Genomic DNA, 15,395 nt, shown 5'->3' with positions numbered 1-15,395 from the left:
GAGACTGTGCTCCCCACTTTACTGGGATAGGATGGGGCACTTCCAACAGGGCCGAACCAGAAACCGCCTTATGCAGAGTCAGACCACTGGACCATCCAGCTCAATACTGTCTGCACTGGATGGCAGAAGCTTTCTGGGGTGTCAGGCAGGGGACGTTCCTAGCCCTACCTGAACATGCTGGGAGCCGAACCTGGGAGCTGTTTGCATATACAGTGGTACCTCGGGTTAAGTACTTAATTCGTTCCAGATATCCATTCTTAACCTGAAACTGTTCTTAACCTGAAGCACCACTTTAGCTAATGGGGCCTCCTGCTGCTACCGCTCCGCCAGAGCATGATTTCTGTTCTCATCCTGAAGCAAAGTTCTTAACCCAAGGTACTATTTCTGGGTTACTGGAGTCTGTAACCTGAAGCATATGTAACCTGAAGATTATGTAACCCGAGGTACCACTGTACTACAGATGGCTCCATAGCCCTTCCGCATTTATTTTGCATTTGTTTAGAAAGCCAGCACCCAGTTCAGTCTCTGTCGCTATATTCAGATTCCAGGTTGACAAGAGCTGTGAAAGGATGGTCTTTGATGAGAAGAGAGAGCTGCAGACTAAAGGGGCCTGGTAGCTGCAGGTGCCGTAAGCTGGGCTGGCTGAATGAATGGTGCACTTCTAGAGGAGTGAAGGGCAGCTTCCTGTGGTTATTAGGAGTATTCAATACCCAGCTGTAGTTGCATCCAACTAAGTCCTACTCTGAACAGACCCACTAAAATAAATGTGACTAACTTGAGTTCCTCAGAGTGAAGGCAGCTCTTTGTACCTGTGCTTGACTGCCTTACTCCCTGCCCCCCCCTTCTCCAGCCCTAGCATGGGGGGGAGTATTCTGGTTACCCCCTCTTTTCCGCAGTGCCACCTTCGTAAAAGAAGCCCGAGTCACTGCCAGGCCTCTTCTTCCCTCCCTCCTCCCTCTCTGCCTCCAGCTAATGGCTGAATTCTTCAGTGGCTAATTATTCTTGCCGCTGCTGCATCCGTGAACTGACCTAATCCCTGCGGGTTCTCGACAGGAAGCTGAAATGGAATTTTAGCACCATGCCAAGACGCTTCCATTCCACCCCCCACTTTCTGTGCCCCCCCCATCACGACATGCATTATTGCCTGACTCCCGGGAAAGGCAGAGACCATAAATCTACCTGCAGTTTTGTTCCAAGCCAGAGTCTTGGGGGACGGGTCTTGCCCCTCCCGATCTCCCTACTCTGTCTCCCCCCCCTCCCAGTCATCCAACCACCGCTATTCCCCCCCCCCAATTCTCTGCCTACCTGCAGTTTCAAACACCCACGCCCTTTGGGGGAGTCCAGGCATACACAAAAGGAGCTTTGATTGACCTTGTTGACTAAAAAAAAAAATAAAGGACCCTGCCAAAAGGCGGGGCGGGAGGAGGAGGAAAAATTAACCCTTTAAACATCTCAATTCAGTGGCTGCGTACACACCATAAAGTTAAAGCACATCCCCCCCAAAAAGAACCGTGGGAACTGTAGTTTGCTTCTCACAGAGCTACCGTTCTCAGCCGTGTTAGCAAACTACAGTTCCCATGATTGGGGAGGGGGCAGGGCAAAGTGTTTTATAGCTAGGGCATATATACTATGTCTCCAATGGGCCTCCCCACTGCCCCCAAATCAAAGCCTTGAAGCAAGCTATTTGGCCACACAGAACACTTCTGAAAGGAGGGAATAATGGTATCTGATGTTAGCCGCCCTGAGCCCGACTTTGGCTGGGGAGGGCGGGATATAAATAAAAGTTCATTATTTATTATTATCATTAAAACAACACCAGTGTCTGGTTTGAAGGCTGTAGCAGCAGCAGCAGCAGCAGCAGCAGCAACAGTTGTTGTTGTTGTTGTTGTTGTTGTTGTTGTTGTTGTTGTTGTTGTTGTTGTTATTTCTACCATGCCCATCTGGCTAGGTCTCCCCAGCCACTCTGGGCGGCTTTCAACAGAACATTAAATACAGAATAAAACTTCAAACATTAAAAACTTCCCTAAACAGCCAAAGGTAGCAGGCTTGCTGAAGAACAGGGGTCGGTAAGGTTTACCTCGCCTGGGCGGTTCACCCCAGCAGAGATCCCTCCATGAGACGGATCACTGCGCGCCCCTGCGATTTCCTCCATTGGCGTCTGCACAGATGTGATTTCCGGCACTGCAAAAGTGAATCCCCGTGCCATGCTGTTTAGTGCAGCAGGTGGCGACTTGCCGAGCAGGCAGCTCGGTTCGGGGGCAGCTTGTGGGCCGGTTAAACAACCCCCATGGGCCACTTGGTTGCCTACCCCTGCTGAAGAAGGTAAGCAGGCCTGGGGCTGGTCAACACCTGGATGAAAAGCTGGTTTGGAAACACATCTGCCGCCTCCAGAATCAAGAATACTGGGGTAGATGGACCGATGCTCTGATTGTGTCCTTCTCCTATGCTCCTTTGTCATAAGGGAGGACAAATAGGCAGAGCATCTGCTTTGCATACAGAAAATTCTCAGGTTGAAACCCCAGCACCTCCAGGTAGGACTCGGAGAGACCCTTGCCTGAAACCTGAGACATCTGCTGCCAGTCAGTGTTGGCATTACTTAGCTGACTCAACATAAGGCAGCTCTCTATTTTCCTATGTCTTAAGGGCCGTAGATCAGTGGCAGAGCATCAGCTTTGCACAAAGAAGGTCCCAGGTATAAATCCTGGTCTCTCTAGGCAGGTCTGGGAACGTTACTTTGCTGCAACCCTGGAGAACCACTGCCAGTCAGTGTTGATGCTACTGAGACGCAGTTCCCTATCTTCCTAAATGCAGTTCAGCTCTTGGGTTTGGAGGGAGGGGGGAATATGCACACACGAAAACAAAATGCCGTCCGGATGCTGGAAGCAAAGCAAACAACCGGAACTGAAATGGCCCACCTGTGATGGACAAGAGGGCCCATTTCAGATGCATCTTGCATTCTGCCTCCCCCGTCCTCCGGCTCCACCAAAGTGATCTTTCAGCCAGTCATCTGGCTGATTTCCAGCGCACACAGAGCTGGTGAGGTTTCCTTGCTGACATGCAGAGCTGAAACCAGCCCCTACATCCACATTCCTGACAGATCTGTCTCCAGCATGTTTTGCCTGCTTTGGGGGTGGTTATGGGACAGGTCAAGCAAAGTACATCTCCCCACCACCACCCTGCGCTCTCTCCCCCTCCCCCTCCCTCAGCGGCCTGCTCATTTTCAGTCAAGCTACACCAGGCACACCCCGGGGCACACTGGAAGAAGCAGCCATCCAAAAAACTTTGCCTGCTCAGATGTACCCAGAGCACCTGCTGTGTGTATGCAGAAGGCCCCAGGGTTCAACCTGCAGTGTAATCTCCAAGTAAGGCTGCAAATGTCCCTGGAAAGCCACTGCCAGTCAGTGCTGGCAATACTGAGCCTTGGCCTTTCCCAGCACTATCTGGAGATGCCAGTGACTGAACCTACGGCCTCCTGCATGCAAAACAGGTGTGAAGCTATGGTCTTCTTATCCTTCGGCTTCAGGATTCAAACCATGCTTAGGCCAAGTTAGACTGAAAACCCAGAGAAATTCCACGGCAAGGAAGCATCCGGTGACCCTCAAAGGGCCTCTGCCCTCATGGCTGTACCTCTAACTTCCAGCACTTTCCTAGAGCAAGAAGCATTTGCTAGGGAGAGATCAGCTTGGTTGCTCCCCCCACTTTGTGTTGTGCCAAATTACTCCTGATCACTGTGGGCCACTGCCTAGGAACCTTTTTTTTCTTTGGTCAACCAGAGAGTGGGGTAAACATGCTTAAAACGAACAAACAAATGAGCAAACTGGGTCCTAGTCTGCTGTCAAAATTCACACCAGCCCTCGATTTTGATTCTGATCTACCAGTGATCCACACCCTGCATGTGCTACTTACACCCTCAAGTAGTTCAAGGAACCCCCACCTGCCAGCATGCCAAAACAAATTTCAACTGGGTGGGCACGAGCCAGAAAAGGAAGTGGGTAGATGGGTGGGGAAGAGACACAGGTCCCATACAGGTTGCAATCTACCTCTCGGTGAAGTGTGAATCCCGGTGCTGAGGGAGCCCCTGCTTCCTCCGCTGGCTGGATGAGTTGCTGGCAGAAGGGAGATGTGCTTCCATGGTGCTGGGGTTGCGCACTGCAGCGGCGGCTGCCACTTCTTGCCGTGCCCGGAGGAGATCTGTGGAGGGAGGGAGGAGAAAACCCTAAGTAAGCTGGTGTGCTAGATAGGGGCCCCAACCCTGCCTGGATGTGAACTGGCTTCACTGCTTCCTGGCATGTGATGAAGAGTCTCTGAACATAGGCAAAGTACATTATGTTTGCATGGGAGGCTGCCTTTCACCATTGGTACATCTAGCTTAGTTTTGTCTGCACTGATTGGCAGCAGCTCTCTGGGGTTTTGGATGGGTCCAGTCTGGATATCTATTATATGGCAGTTATATATCTGCTTGATCATTTGCAAGTCTAAATGGTGTACATAAAAATAAACCATACGGAGGGAAATAGCTCCTTCGACCAAACACGGACCTTAAAACGCCTGCTGGAGTAAGGAAATCTTTCTAATGCGCCTGTGGTTGAGCCAGGAGAGTGCCTGCCTAATCTCAGTCAGGAAGAAGTTCCACGTGCTTTGGCCTGTTGCACTGAGATGCCAAGGACTGAACCTGGTGCCCTTCTGCATGCAAAGCAGATGTTCCAACGCTGAGTTTTATGACTCTCTGCCACACAATTAGGCTGCCTTCAAATCTGGAAGCAGGGACAAGCGCCTGCAAAGTAGATAGGGAGCAGCTGCCAGGCCGGCTTTGAGCCCCAGCACCTATTGCAACTGGCTCTCCTCCCACCCACCCTGCCCCACATTTGACAACTGTTGTTGGGTCCCCGTCCCCCCCGCAACATTCACATTGCCACCAAACAAGCTGTTGCTGCATTCATGGAAAACAACCTCCCACCCCACCCAAAAGCGCCTCATGTGCTTGGACTGCCTCTCAAATTTTGTTCTTTTTCTCCCCTCTTCCTTCCTGGCACGACAGGGGAGGGCGGGGGGAAGCCCTGCAAATCTCTAACATCTGCAGCTGCTGAGAGATTAAACAGAAGGTGATGGAGGCTGAAGAAAAAAGGAAGAAAATAGAAAAGAACACAGTCATCACCCCCAGCCCCGGGGAAGGGAGTCAGTACCCCTAAAGCCTCCACCTTCCATCACATATCATGAAAAGCATCCGTCATGGAGTGCTGCAAGGCAGCTGGAAGATGCCCCACAGCCCAGCCACCCACACCACCGGCCATGCTACTCCCAATCTATCCTGCTTTATGCAAAAAAAATTAAATCCTCTGACCCTCTCACTTCCATTTCCAACCTTGCAAAGATAGGGGACCCTTGAAGAAATTCTTGTACCATCCTCTCCCCAGTTCCCCATGGCTCCTTCTTGGCCAGTTCTCCATTCTACACCCTTCTGTCTCCCTGGTTGCTGCGTCCCCCCCTCCCCTCCCCCACAAGAAACTCTGCGTCTCCAGTGCTCTCTTTCAAGAGCCCTAATGGGAATCAGGCTCCTTCAGAGCGTTAAAGGGGATTAGCTCTTAAGAGAGAATTAGTGGACAACAGTGAAGAGAATCCTTCCCGTCAACACTCAGGTGCAGGGAGAGAAGCAGGGGTGGGGGAATCTCCAGCCAGAGCAATCCAGCTGTTGTCTACTGGCTGAAATAGGAGCACTCAAAAGTTCCCTGCCTAAACAGGGGCCTTTAAAACCTGAGAGCAAACTGTGCAACTCAACTAAACCCAGGATGAGGGTGTCTGTGCTTGGCAGAGAAAAGAACAAGTCACTTTGTTGCTCTGGAGAGGGTCCTGTCTGCACTCCCCCCCCCCCCAAAAGGCCATCCAACCATTGCTAAGCTGCTCAGAGCAAGAAGTTTGGACACTGCAGAGCTCCTGGCCCCCAGTTAGTGGTGCATGGAAGCTGGATAGGTGGAAAGAAGGCATCAACTAACTAATCCATCAGTGTTTTCTTATACAACCACAGACTCGTTAAAGAATCAATCAGTTGTTCAATAATAATTTTTTGTTATTGGGCATTCATGATGCTTTGCTCTCACTATGTCATTGGGGCATTTACATGCCCCTGCTTTTTATGCTTTGCATCTACAGATGTTTTGGGGAAGACACACTACTTTGTTCCAATCAGGGCATGTCCCGTAACGTCTTGCAGAAATCCTTTTCAGGGCTCAAATGCTCCTGTTTGATTTCATGTCCTGCTTTTGTTGCGCCATGGAGTGAGAACACCCACCCAGATGGGAATAATGCATCCACATTGGGGGAAAGCCTAATTAATCAGAGCAACATGCAGTATAAATCCATCACTAATTTACTATTATCGCATTAATGATATGTTGCAAAACACAACTGTGACAACCCTGCTCCAGGTTGCAGGCAACTCCCTTTTATGGAGAGTAAGCCTACTGAAAATAACGGCCCTAAATTACTTGTGTACATTACTTCCAACAGGTCTAAGAATGTAAGAAGAGCCCTGCAGGATCAGGCCAATGGCCCATCTAGTCCAGCCTCCTGTACTCACAGTGGCCAACCAGATGCCCGTGGGAAACTCTCAAGCAAGACCTGAATGCAAGAGCCCTCTCCCATCCTGTGGTTTCCAGCAACTGGTATTCAGAAATTATGACGTCTACTTTGAGGGTCTACTAACATGGGATGCAACCCCTGTCTGGAGTAAGCTCCCAAAGAAAAAGCTTCTGCTGAGCTTTGCAGGAAGACGGCGATCCTCGTTCTACACTGGGAAGATGGGCTGGAGGTAGAACAGTTGTTTTGACAACACAGGTCCTACAACCCAAACGTGCGTTCCATCAGGGGTTTTCCTGCTAGACCATAAAGTTGAGAGCCATCGTTGAGAGACTGATGCTCATGCTGTGAGGTCCACCCAGTTGGCTTCTTGCATCAAGTGAGCATGGTAGGAAATGTCCAACCTGGAGGGACAGGACACCTGCTTCCCCCCCCCCTGGGGTTTTTCCCTTTACACCTGGATGGGCACTCAAGCACCCAGACCCAAGTGGAGTCGCCTTCTGGGACACATCCACTTATTTTTTAAAACTGTAATCTTTTAAAAAGCAGTAAGCCTTAAGTTTGGCATCGCGGCTAAGGGAGACCAAGCGCTAACTCAGGAAGTCAACAGAGTCACAGTTAACTTATGGAACACTCTGCCACAAGGTGCAGCAATGGTCGCCATCCAGGATGGCTTTAAAAGGGGAAACTAGCCCAGTTCACAGCCATTGGCAATGAGGGATAAATTGAACGTTCACATTCAAGAGACAGGAGGTCACTGAATACCAATGGAGAAGGGCTATGGCTTAAACTCCAGAGCAGCCACTCATGCAGAGACACGGCAGGCAGCCTCCTTTCTGTTTCCCCAGCTCCCAGGAACCTGTAGCTCTCCATATATTGTCGGGACTCTCAGCTCCCATCATCCCTGACCACTGCTCATGCCGGCTGGGGCTGATAAGCGCTGGGGAGTCCAACAACATCTCTAGGGCAACAGGTTTCCCCACTCCACTTTTCTTTTGGCCTCTGCAATTGGGGGACAGGGGTGGGTTGATACCACCACCGTCCTCCCTGTGCTACAAAGATTCCCAAGACAGTGGTATGTGAAACAAGCCTGAACACACTTGAGGCCGTGCATAAATGCCAAGCACGGTCATTTCTTACCCATGCTGCCTCAATGCCAGGATCCCCCAGGTCTCAAGTGATGGAGGTTTGGCTCAGTGGAGGCTGGTCCATTAGAGGAAATGGGGCACCAACCACCATTAGGTTCAAGTGTTTGTGGAGCTAAAAGGCAACCGTCTCCAAGGCAACTCCACCTATGCAGGAAGCAGCCTATTGGTTCTCCCTCCCTTGCTCCAGCCTGGCAGGGTTATTAAAGCTTCCAGGGTCAGACTTGGGCCTTTGCCCAGGCCACAGACAACCAAGCTCTGAACCTTTCTGTCTGCTTGCCTCGACTGGCCGGCACCTACCTCCTTGCTTGTCTTGCAGACTTGCGCTGCTGGCTCAACCACTTTCCTACAGCCGGACACCACCTCAGCCACCAAGACTTCCTTTCAAGTCCTTCTCGGCTGCTCTCTCCCCTCCTGCGCGCCCTCTGAGCAGAGGATGCAGCCGAAGCGGCTGGTAATAACTCACCCATCTGCTGGGGTTTCTCTCTCTTCACTCCTCGCCCCCCGCCGCCCCAATGCAACAGCTTGCCTTTGCTTGCTCTAGTAGCTCAGCCTGGCTGGGATTTATTTATATCTCAGCGGCCCTGGCCGTCTATATATCGCTCTTGCCACGCTAAGTCTGCCTTGACCAACGTCCGTCTGCACCATCCCTGGAGCTCGGCTTCCGAGCTGCAAGGCTCTTTGGGCGGGGAAAGGGAGAAAGAGGAGAGGAGAGAGAGACAGGAAAGGGAGGTGGTGGTTTGGCATCTGCTAGCGGGACTGGAAGAGGCATCTGCCTTGGGTGGCTCTTGCGGCTCAGTCTCTCTGAATATGCAGGGAATTCCAGGCATGAAGACAGTGTGTGTGTGAGAGAGAGAGAGGGGAGGGGAAAGGATTGGGGTGAATCATAGACATAAACCTGATAAAATATGCATGTGTGTGGGAAGCCTGAGCTTTGCAGGTAGATTTTTAACAGGGACAAAAGAACTCTGGGAGCTATCATTTGTGCCTCACGGAGCTACCACACTCAGTGCCCTTAACAAACTACAGTTCCCAGGATTCTCTGGGGGAAATCCACATGCTTTAAATGTATGGCATGCGCACAGACCAGCTCAGCAGTAGGAGCATGAGCTCTGCATTCAAGGGGTCCTGGTTTGAGCCTCAGTATCTCAAGGCAGGGAAAGAAGATATTCCCCACCCCCTGGCCCAAAACATCAAAGAATATATAAGCAGGACTATGGACTTCTTTCTTTAAAAAATAAATAAAATTGCACCCAACAAATTAGTGGCTTTAGACAAGCCATGTGTTTGCACCCAGTCTTGATTTCCCTGTCCGTAAAAGTGGAAAGAAAATGGTCACACCTGGAGATGATGAGAGAGAGGGAGGGGGGCGGGTTGTCATGTCCTGCCTCCACTGTTTTTCAGACCCTCCTCCAGCCCTCAGGAGTTGCAGTCTAGCCACATCCAATCACCTATGATGCAGGCAGGTGCTGATGGGAGTTGGAGTCCAACCACGTCTGGACTGATTAAGGCTATCCTACACAATTCCAACTGCTGTTTTTCATTGAAAAATCTTCAGCCAAAGAACCTAAGATTAAAACCTAAGACTTAAAAGAGCAGTCTGTCTTGATCAGAGCACAGATCCATATAGTGCAGCGTCCCCAGACAAGAGGCCACCATGAAGCGCCCAAAGTTGGGCAGGAAAGCAATACCATCCAAAGGTCGTGTGCCTCTAGACATGCGGGTTTCCACAAAAGAGGGTCTCTCCAAGAGCAGGTTCACTAATCTTGATATGAAATCTTGCCTGAACCACTGAAATCTTTGTTCCTCCCCCTGAAATAGTACTCTTAGTCATGCTTTGCACATACTCTGCACCCACCATAGCATGCGCACGCGCGCGCTCACACACACACACACAGCTTCTTATACCCAGTGATAATTTGTACTAGCTGCCAATTAGCTCCCAGGTTAAGTTCAAGGTGTGCATGCATGGGACACAGGTGGCACTGAGGTCTAAACCACTGAGCCTCTTGGGCTTGCTGATCAGAAGATCGGCGGTTCGAATCCCTGCAACGGAGTGAGCTCCCATTGCTCTGTCCCAGCTCCTGCCATTCAAAAGCATACCAGTGCAAGTAGATAAACAGGTACCGCTGTGGCGGGAAGGTAAATGGCATTTCTGTGCACTCTGGTTTCCATCATGGTGTTCTGTTGTGCCAGAAGTGGTTTAGTCATGCTGGCCATATGATCCGGAAAGCTGTCTGTGGACAAACGTCGGCTCCCTTAGCCTGAAAGTGAGATGAGCGCCACAACCCCATAGTTACCTTTGAGTGGATTTAACCATCCAGGGATCCTTTACCTTTTACCTTACTGGTATGCAAAGCCCTATAAAGCTTGGGATTAGGATAGCTGAAAGAGCTTCTCACTCCTTATATACCCAACCCATTACGAGTTATCATCTTATCAGGAGGTTCGTTCCATATGATGTAGGAATCAGGTGTTCAGAGGGGCAGAACCGACACTTTAGAAATCCCTCCCAGAATACAGACAGACAGACTTGGGTGCACATTGAAGGATCATCCTTTCTCAACAAGCCTCTGAAAAAGGAGATCTTTATCCCAATCTGTAAACGTACTGGATTTGTAATTGTTTTTATATACAAAATTGTTCTTTAATTGTTTGTATAGATGGAATTGTTTTTACATATGGAAACGGTTTTACATATGGAAACGATTTTTGCTATTTTTGGTTTTGTTCTTTTTACTGCAAACAGCTTTGAGGTATTTTATGGGAAGTGATTCGCAAATGGAATTGAATAAAAACAAACAAACAAACAGTTCCTACATTTGTATCCATGTTCAGCCGAGGCCACGAAGCTGAGGCAGCTAAGCCTCTCTCCCCTTCCCTTCTTTTCTAAAGCAGGAGCAGTAATCCTTCCACAGCCAGGTAATTAGCAATCACTAATTGGCGGCAGTTTGTACCAAGAACTTTGGAGGAAGCAGACAATGCTTTATTTATCACCACCATTTGATGCCTTTATCCCCAGGATGCCAGAATGGGTTTGCAAAGGAGAGGAGACAAGGAGAGTTTGTGGGAATAATACTGGAGAAGTCCTGTTCTCACCAGCTCCCCTGGCTGAGCCCAGAGGTGAGCGATCATGTAAGAGTCACCTTTTCTGAGCATGCAAGTGGGGGGACAAGCAGTTGCCTGCCCACTCACAGCTTTGGCTTGCAGAGAGCCTGTGTGTGGTTTAGTGGTTAGGATGTTGGGTTAGTGCCTGGGAGACCAGTGTTCAAATTCCCACTCAGGCATGAACCTCAGACTGGGTGACTTTGCTCCAGCCACCCACTTACCTACCTACCTAGCTAGCAAAAAGGGTTGTTGAGAGGATAAAAATGGGGAGGAGAGGGAAAAGCCCATCTAGATTTGCATCCAGTTCTCACAGTGGCCAGCCAGGTGCCCCAATGGGAAGCCCTGGACTTGAGTGAAACAGCAGTGCTGGCAGCCATTGGTAGCCTTATTCTCCCCCTATCAGTGGACCCGAGAGCAGAAACCTCACTTAGGAGATTCAGGGTGCACACACAGCTCTGGACTCCAGTAACACCTCGGTGCTGGTCTTGAATTCCTAGAACTGGCTGCATGAGGTAGACGCCTAATGGAAGAGCTGGCCCAGTTTGGAAGAGGCGTTCTGTCCTGGTGTATGATGGATGCCTGTTTGATGGTAGAGACTGCAACCTGTCTTTAAAAGCACTTGCATTAAAAACTGTCTTTAAAAAAACCCACCCCTGCTGCCTGGTTCATAGGTAGCACCTTTTTAAGCAGATCATGGTTGCAATCCTATACCCTCTTACCTGGGATTCAACGGGGCTTATGTCTGAGTAAATCTGCATGCACGGTATCTCATTATACATTCAAAAACACCACCACAGAGCTGTCTCCAGCTAAGTCCTACACAGTGCAGCTTACTGAAATTATAATGCACTTAAGCCAGTCATGCCCATCAACCTCTGTGGGTCTACTCTAAATAGGGCTAGCATCGAATGCCACCCACAATTACTTAATTATTAATCATACTAATAATATTGAAAAGCATTTCACAATGTTCCATGTTAAATCACATTCCTGCCCTCCATACCACATTTAAGTTAGATATTTTATATTTGTGTGTGTGTGTACACACACACACACACACAAAATGGGTCTACTCTGAGTAGGACTAGCTTTGGATACAACCCCCGATTACACTATTAAATATTGCAAACCTAATATATACAACACACACAGATTCTCTGAATGATTTTTAAAATAAGGGTTCCCCCCCACCCCACCCTGAAAGAAAAAGAGAACATCAAGCCCCACCAGATCTCACACGCTGAAAAGCCCAGAGAATTTTCTCCAGCCAGTGACTGCACACCTCCAATGTTTATAAATTAATTATCTGAAAAAGGCCGGCCGTGCTTTATTGCAGTGGGGGCTGCAATTTAGAAGCCTGATGCGCTGCCAATTCCAAGAGCGGCATTGATCCCGAATGACCGCAACTATCCACCCAAACCCTCCTCCGCTCCCGCCTCTTCCCTCCCCTCCTTCTCTCTTCCAGCCACAGCCCTGCCTCCCCCTAACCCACCGCCTGCCCGCGCAGACATGCAGAGGATGTGTTATTTACAACGCTACACTCTCTTGACGGTTTGGAAATCAAGAGTGATTGACACACGGATGCTACAGGGGACGGCAGTTCCAGGCGCGGGAGAAATGGAGAATGTGAGGATTGATGCAGATGGAGAACGGCATGTGCAAGTGGGGGGGGGGGGGAGGAAGGAAGGAAGGAAGAGAGGAGAGGAAAGGAGAGACAAGCAATTAAAGAAAAAGAAAAAAATGGCTCCTAAATTATTAAAGGTTAGTTGGTGCCACTGGGTGTGCCCGCAGATAATCAGTGCTTTGTGCTGGCAGGAATAAAATTTATACTTGCTCTCACTGAGCTTATTTCTCCCAGGGAGCTTCTGCTATTCCAGGGTGAGAGATGGAAGGGAGTCCATCCCTTTAGCCATCCAGTTCTGCCCCGGAGTCAGCCTTCTGAATAGTTGCTTGCCTGGTTGCCAATGCAAGTCGAGAACGGTTGCCAGGTGATGCAGAGGTACAAGAGCAAGCCTTTTGCAGGCTACTGGTTTTGGTGGACTCAACAATTATGCAATTTATGTAATTAGTTTCGTAAAAATTTTAAACAGCGATATAAATAATGTCCTTTTGGGCAGAAGGCAAACTGCAGTTGAACGGAAGCAGCACTGCAAGCGGCAGGGCGGAATGCAAGGCAATGCCTTCTCTGGCCCCTACCTACAAGGCAGGCGTGGGAAACCCTTTATTAGTCCAACTCTCATCTGCCCATCCCATCATGGCTGATGTAAACTGCAATCCAGCAACATCTGGAGGCACAGAAGTCCCCCATCCCTGCATTAAAGGCAGAATTCCAGGGAGAATGATCTGTCAAACGGAGGATCCACCATAAGGAGACCATTTCCTTCCTTGCAACGCCTCTATCCCACCCCTGATCTCCCTATTTCATGACCTGGGTTGAGTTAAAGGGGCTGGATGCCTCTCCCAGCTGTTTCTGATCCAGCAAAACACCAGGTGAGAAACTGCTGTTTCAAAAGAACCCAGCTAACATCATCCAGATGAAGAGGCAAATAACTTTTAAGTCCCAATGCTGAGCTAAAATCACCGCCTGTTGTTGCCCCAGGACTTGGGTATATGATCACAGAAAGCTACCCTCTTCTGAGTCAGAGCCCAGGGTCTATCTAGCTCAGAATTGTCTGCACCTGGGGTGAAGAACCTCAGGCCCAAATGTGCCTCCCCCAAGCCTCTCTTGCCAGCCATCACCAGCATGCTTTGCACTGCTTTTGCCTGGCTGGAATGAGCCCTTTAACACTGACATGCCTCTCACACTTGCCTGAATGGAGGATGAACTAGTGGATGAACTGTGTGCAGAAAATGAGTCTGCTGCACAAAGGTAAAAATCTGCATGCATTGCTCCGCCCACTTTTCCCTCTCCTCCCGACCCCACCAACACTGGCATGTGGCACCTGAGGAGGCTGCTAAAAAAAAAGGAAGTGAGGCCTTGGGCTGAAAATTGTTTCCCACCTCTGGTCTGCACTGGAGAAGGTAGGGATTGAATTTGGTTAGTGAAGCAATTGCTTTACCAGCGACCCACGGCCCTTCTCTTAAGATACAGAAATGGAGCTGCCTTATACTCAGTCACACCGCTGATCTGTCCAGCTCAGTGTGTTGTTTATAGTGAGAATCTGTTTTACATGCAGAAGGTCCCAGGTTCAACCCCTGGCATCTCCAGGTAGGGCTGGGAATGTCACTTGCCTGAAACCCTAGCAGGGGGCCGGTCCACTGTCCCTCAGACCTTGTGGGGGGCCAGACTATATATTTTTTGGGGAAATATATGAACAAATTCCTATGCCCCACAAATAACCCAGAGACGCATTTTAAATAAAAGCACACATTCTACTCATGTAAAAACACACTGATACACAGGCCGGATTTAGAAGGCGATTGGGCTGGATCTGGCCCCCAGGCCTTAGTTTGCCTACCCATGCCCTAGAGAGCTGCTGCTGGCTAGTTCAGACAGCACTGAGCTAGATGGTCCAATGGTCTGGTTCAACGTAAGGCTGCTTCCTACATCCCGCTGTGACTGATGTGCACTGCCTGGAGAAATTCAAGTGGTTGTGGGAAAACTGCCTTTAGGGGGCCATTCCCAGTGTTCTCTTTCGGGGGGCTCCATGATAAGCTTCCCAAGGGGTGGTGGAAGTGGCTCAAAGCTCCAGGCAGGCACTCTCACAATAAGACAACGAAAGGGGGTCCTCACCACTATGGCTGGGGACTGCCATGCTGTTGGCCAACTGGTAGAGGCGCTGCTGCTGCTGCTCCTCGAAGGTGCCATGCTCATTGAGGGCGGACATCATCCTCCTGTAGTGCTCCTCGGGGGTCATCTGAGTCACGGCGCCCTCCAACAATGGAGTGTGTGAATTTTCTGGAGAAAAGATGAAACATGAAGAGGGTGTGTATTTATTCATTTGTTGCGTTTCTATCTCACCTTTTCCTCCAAGGAGCTCAGGTGGACTGGGTTCTCCCCACTCCTCATTTAATCTGACTAAACATTAGGAAGAACTTTCTGATGGTGACAGCTGTTCAACCGCGGAACGGAATACCTTCAGACAGAGGTTGGATGGCCGTCTGCAGAGGGTTTGACTTGATGACCCTTGTGGGTCCCTTCCTACTCTAAAATTCTGTGATTCTAAGAAAACGGCACTGAAAATAGGGATCACATATAATTCCCCCAATAACCATCATGAATCACCATGAATGGCCAAGGAAAAGGACTTCTGGAGGCACCCATAGATAAAAATCAGCCCATCTCTGGCTCCCAACCATTTCTGTCACCCGTTCCCCCCCCACCTCACCCCTGAAACAGCAAAGGTGCCTCAGGTTCTTGCTGCAGCACACGGTGGAAGATTAAAAAACCAGGCCTGGAGACGTTTGTTTACTGTAAGCAAAGCTCAACAGTAATTACCATTTTCTTGTTTTGGCAGCTTCCCTCCAACACTGTTTTATCTCTGATCATCCCCACGGGCTGAAGCTTTTCATTACTCCAGAGGAACTCCCAACATCAGTGGTAACATTGCGGTGCGGGGGGTGGGATGG

The 15,395-nt window shown here is 49.7% G+C and overlaps 1 protein-coding gene across 11 annotated transcripts in view; it reads right to left on the bottom strand.

Moving 5' to 3' along the window:
- The window catches only part of SAMD11 (sterile alpha motif domain containing 11), a 326,185-nt gene that overhangs the window by 32,111 nt on the left and 278,679 nt on the right, over nucleotides 1–15,395 (bottom strand). For all 11 annotated transcript variants that reach the window (XM_081923525.1, XM_081923528.1, XM_081923522.1 and 8 more), the window contains 2 exons: nucleotides 14,560–14,724; nucleotides 4,041–4,191 (listed from right to left, as the gene is read on the bottom strand). In XM_081923525.1, coding sequence (XP_081779651.1) covers nucleotides 4,041–4,191; nucleotides 14,560–14,724 — 316 coding nt within the window. The remainder of the gene's footprint in view (nucleotides 1–4,040; nucleotides 4,192–14,559; nucleotides 14,725–15,395) is intronic.

This window comes from Podarcis melisellensis, assembly GCF_964234715.1.
Source record: "Podarcis melisellensis genome assembly, chromosome: 8".
NCBI lineage: Eukaryota > Metazoa > Chordata > Lepidosauria > Squamata > Lacertidae > Podarcis > Podarcis melisellensis.
The sequence above is the reverse complement of the archived record's forward strand: the minus strand, read 5'-3'. Positions and strand labels throughout refer to the sequence as shown.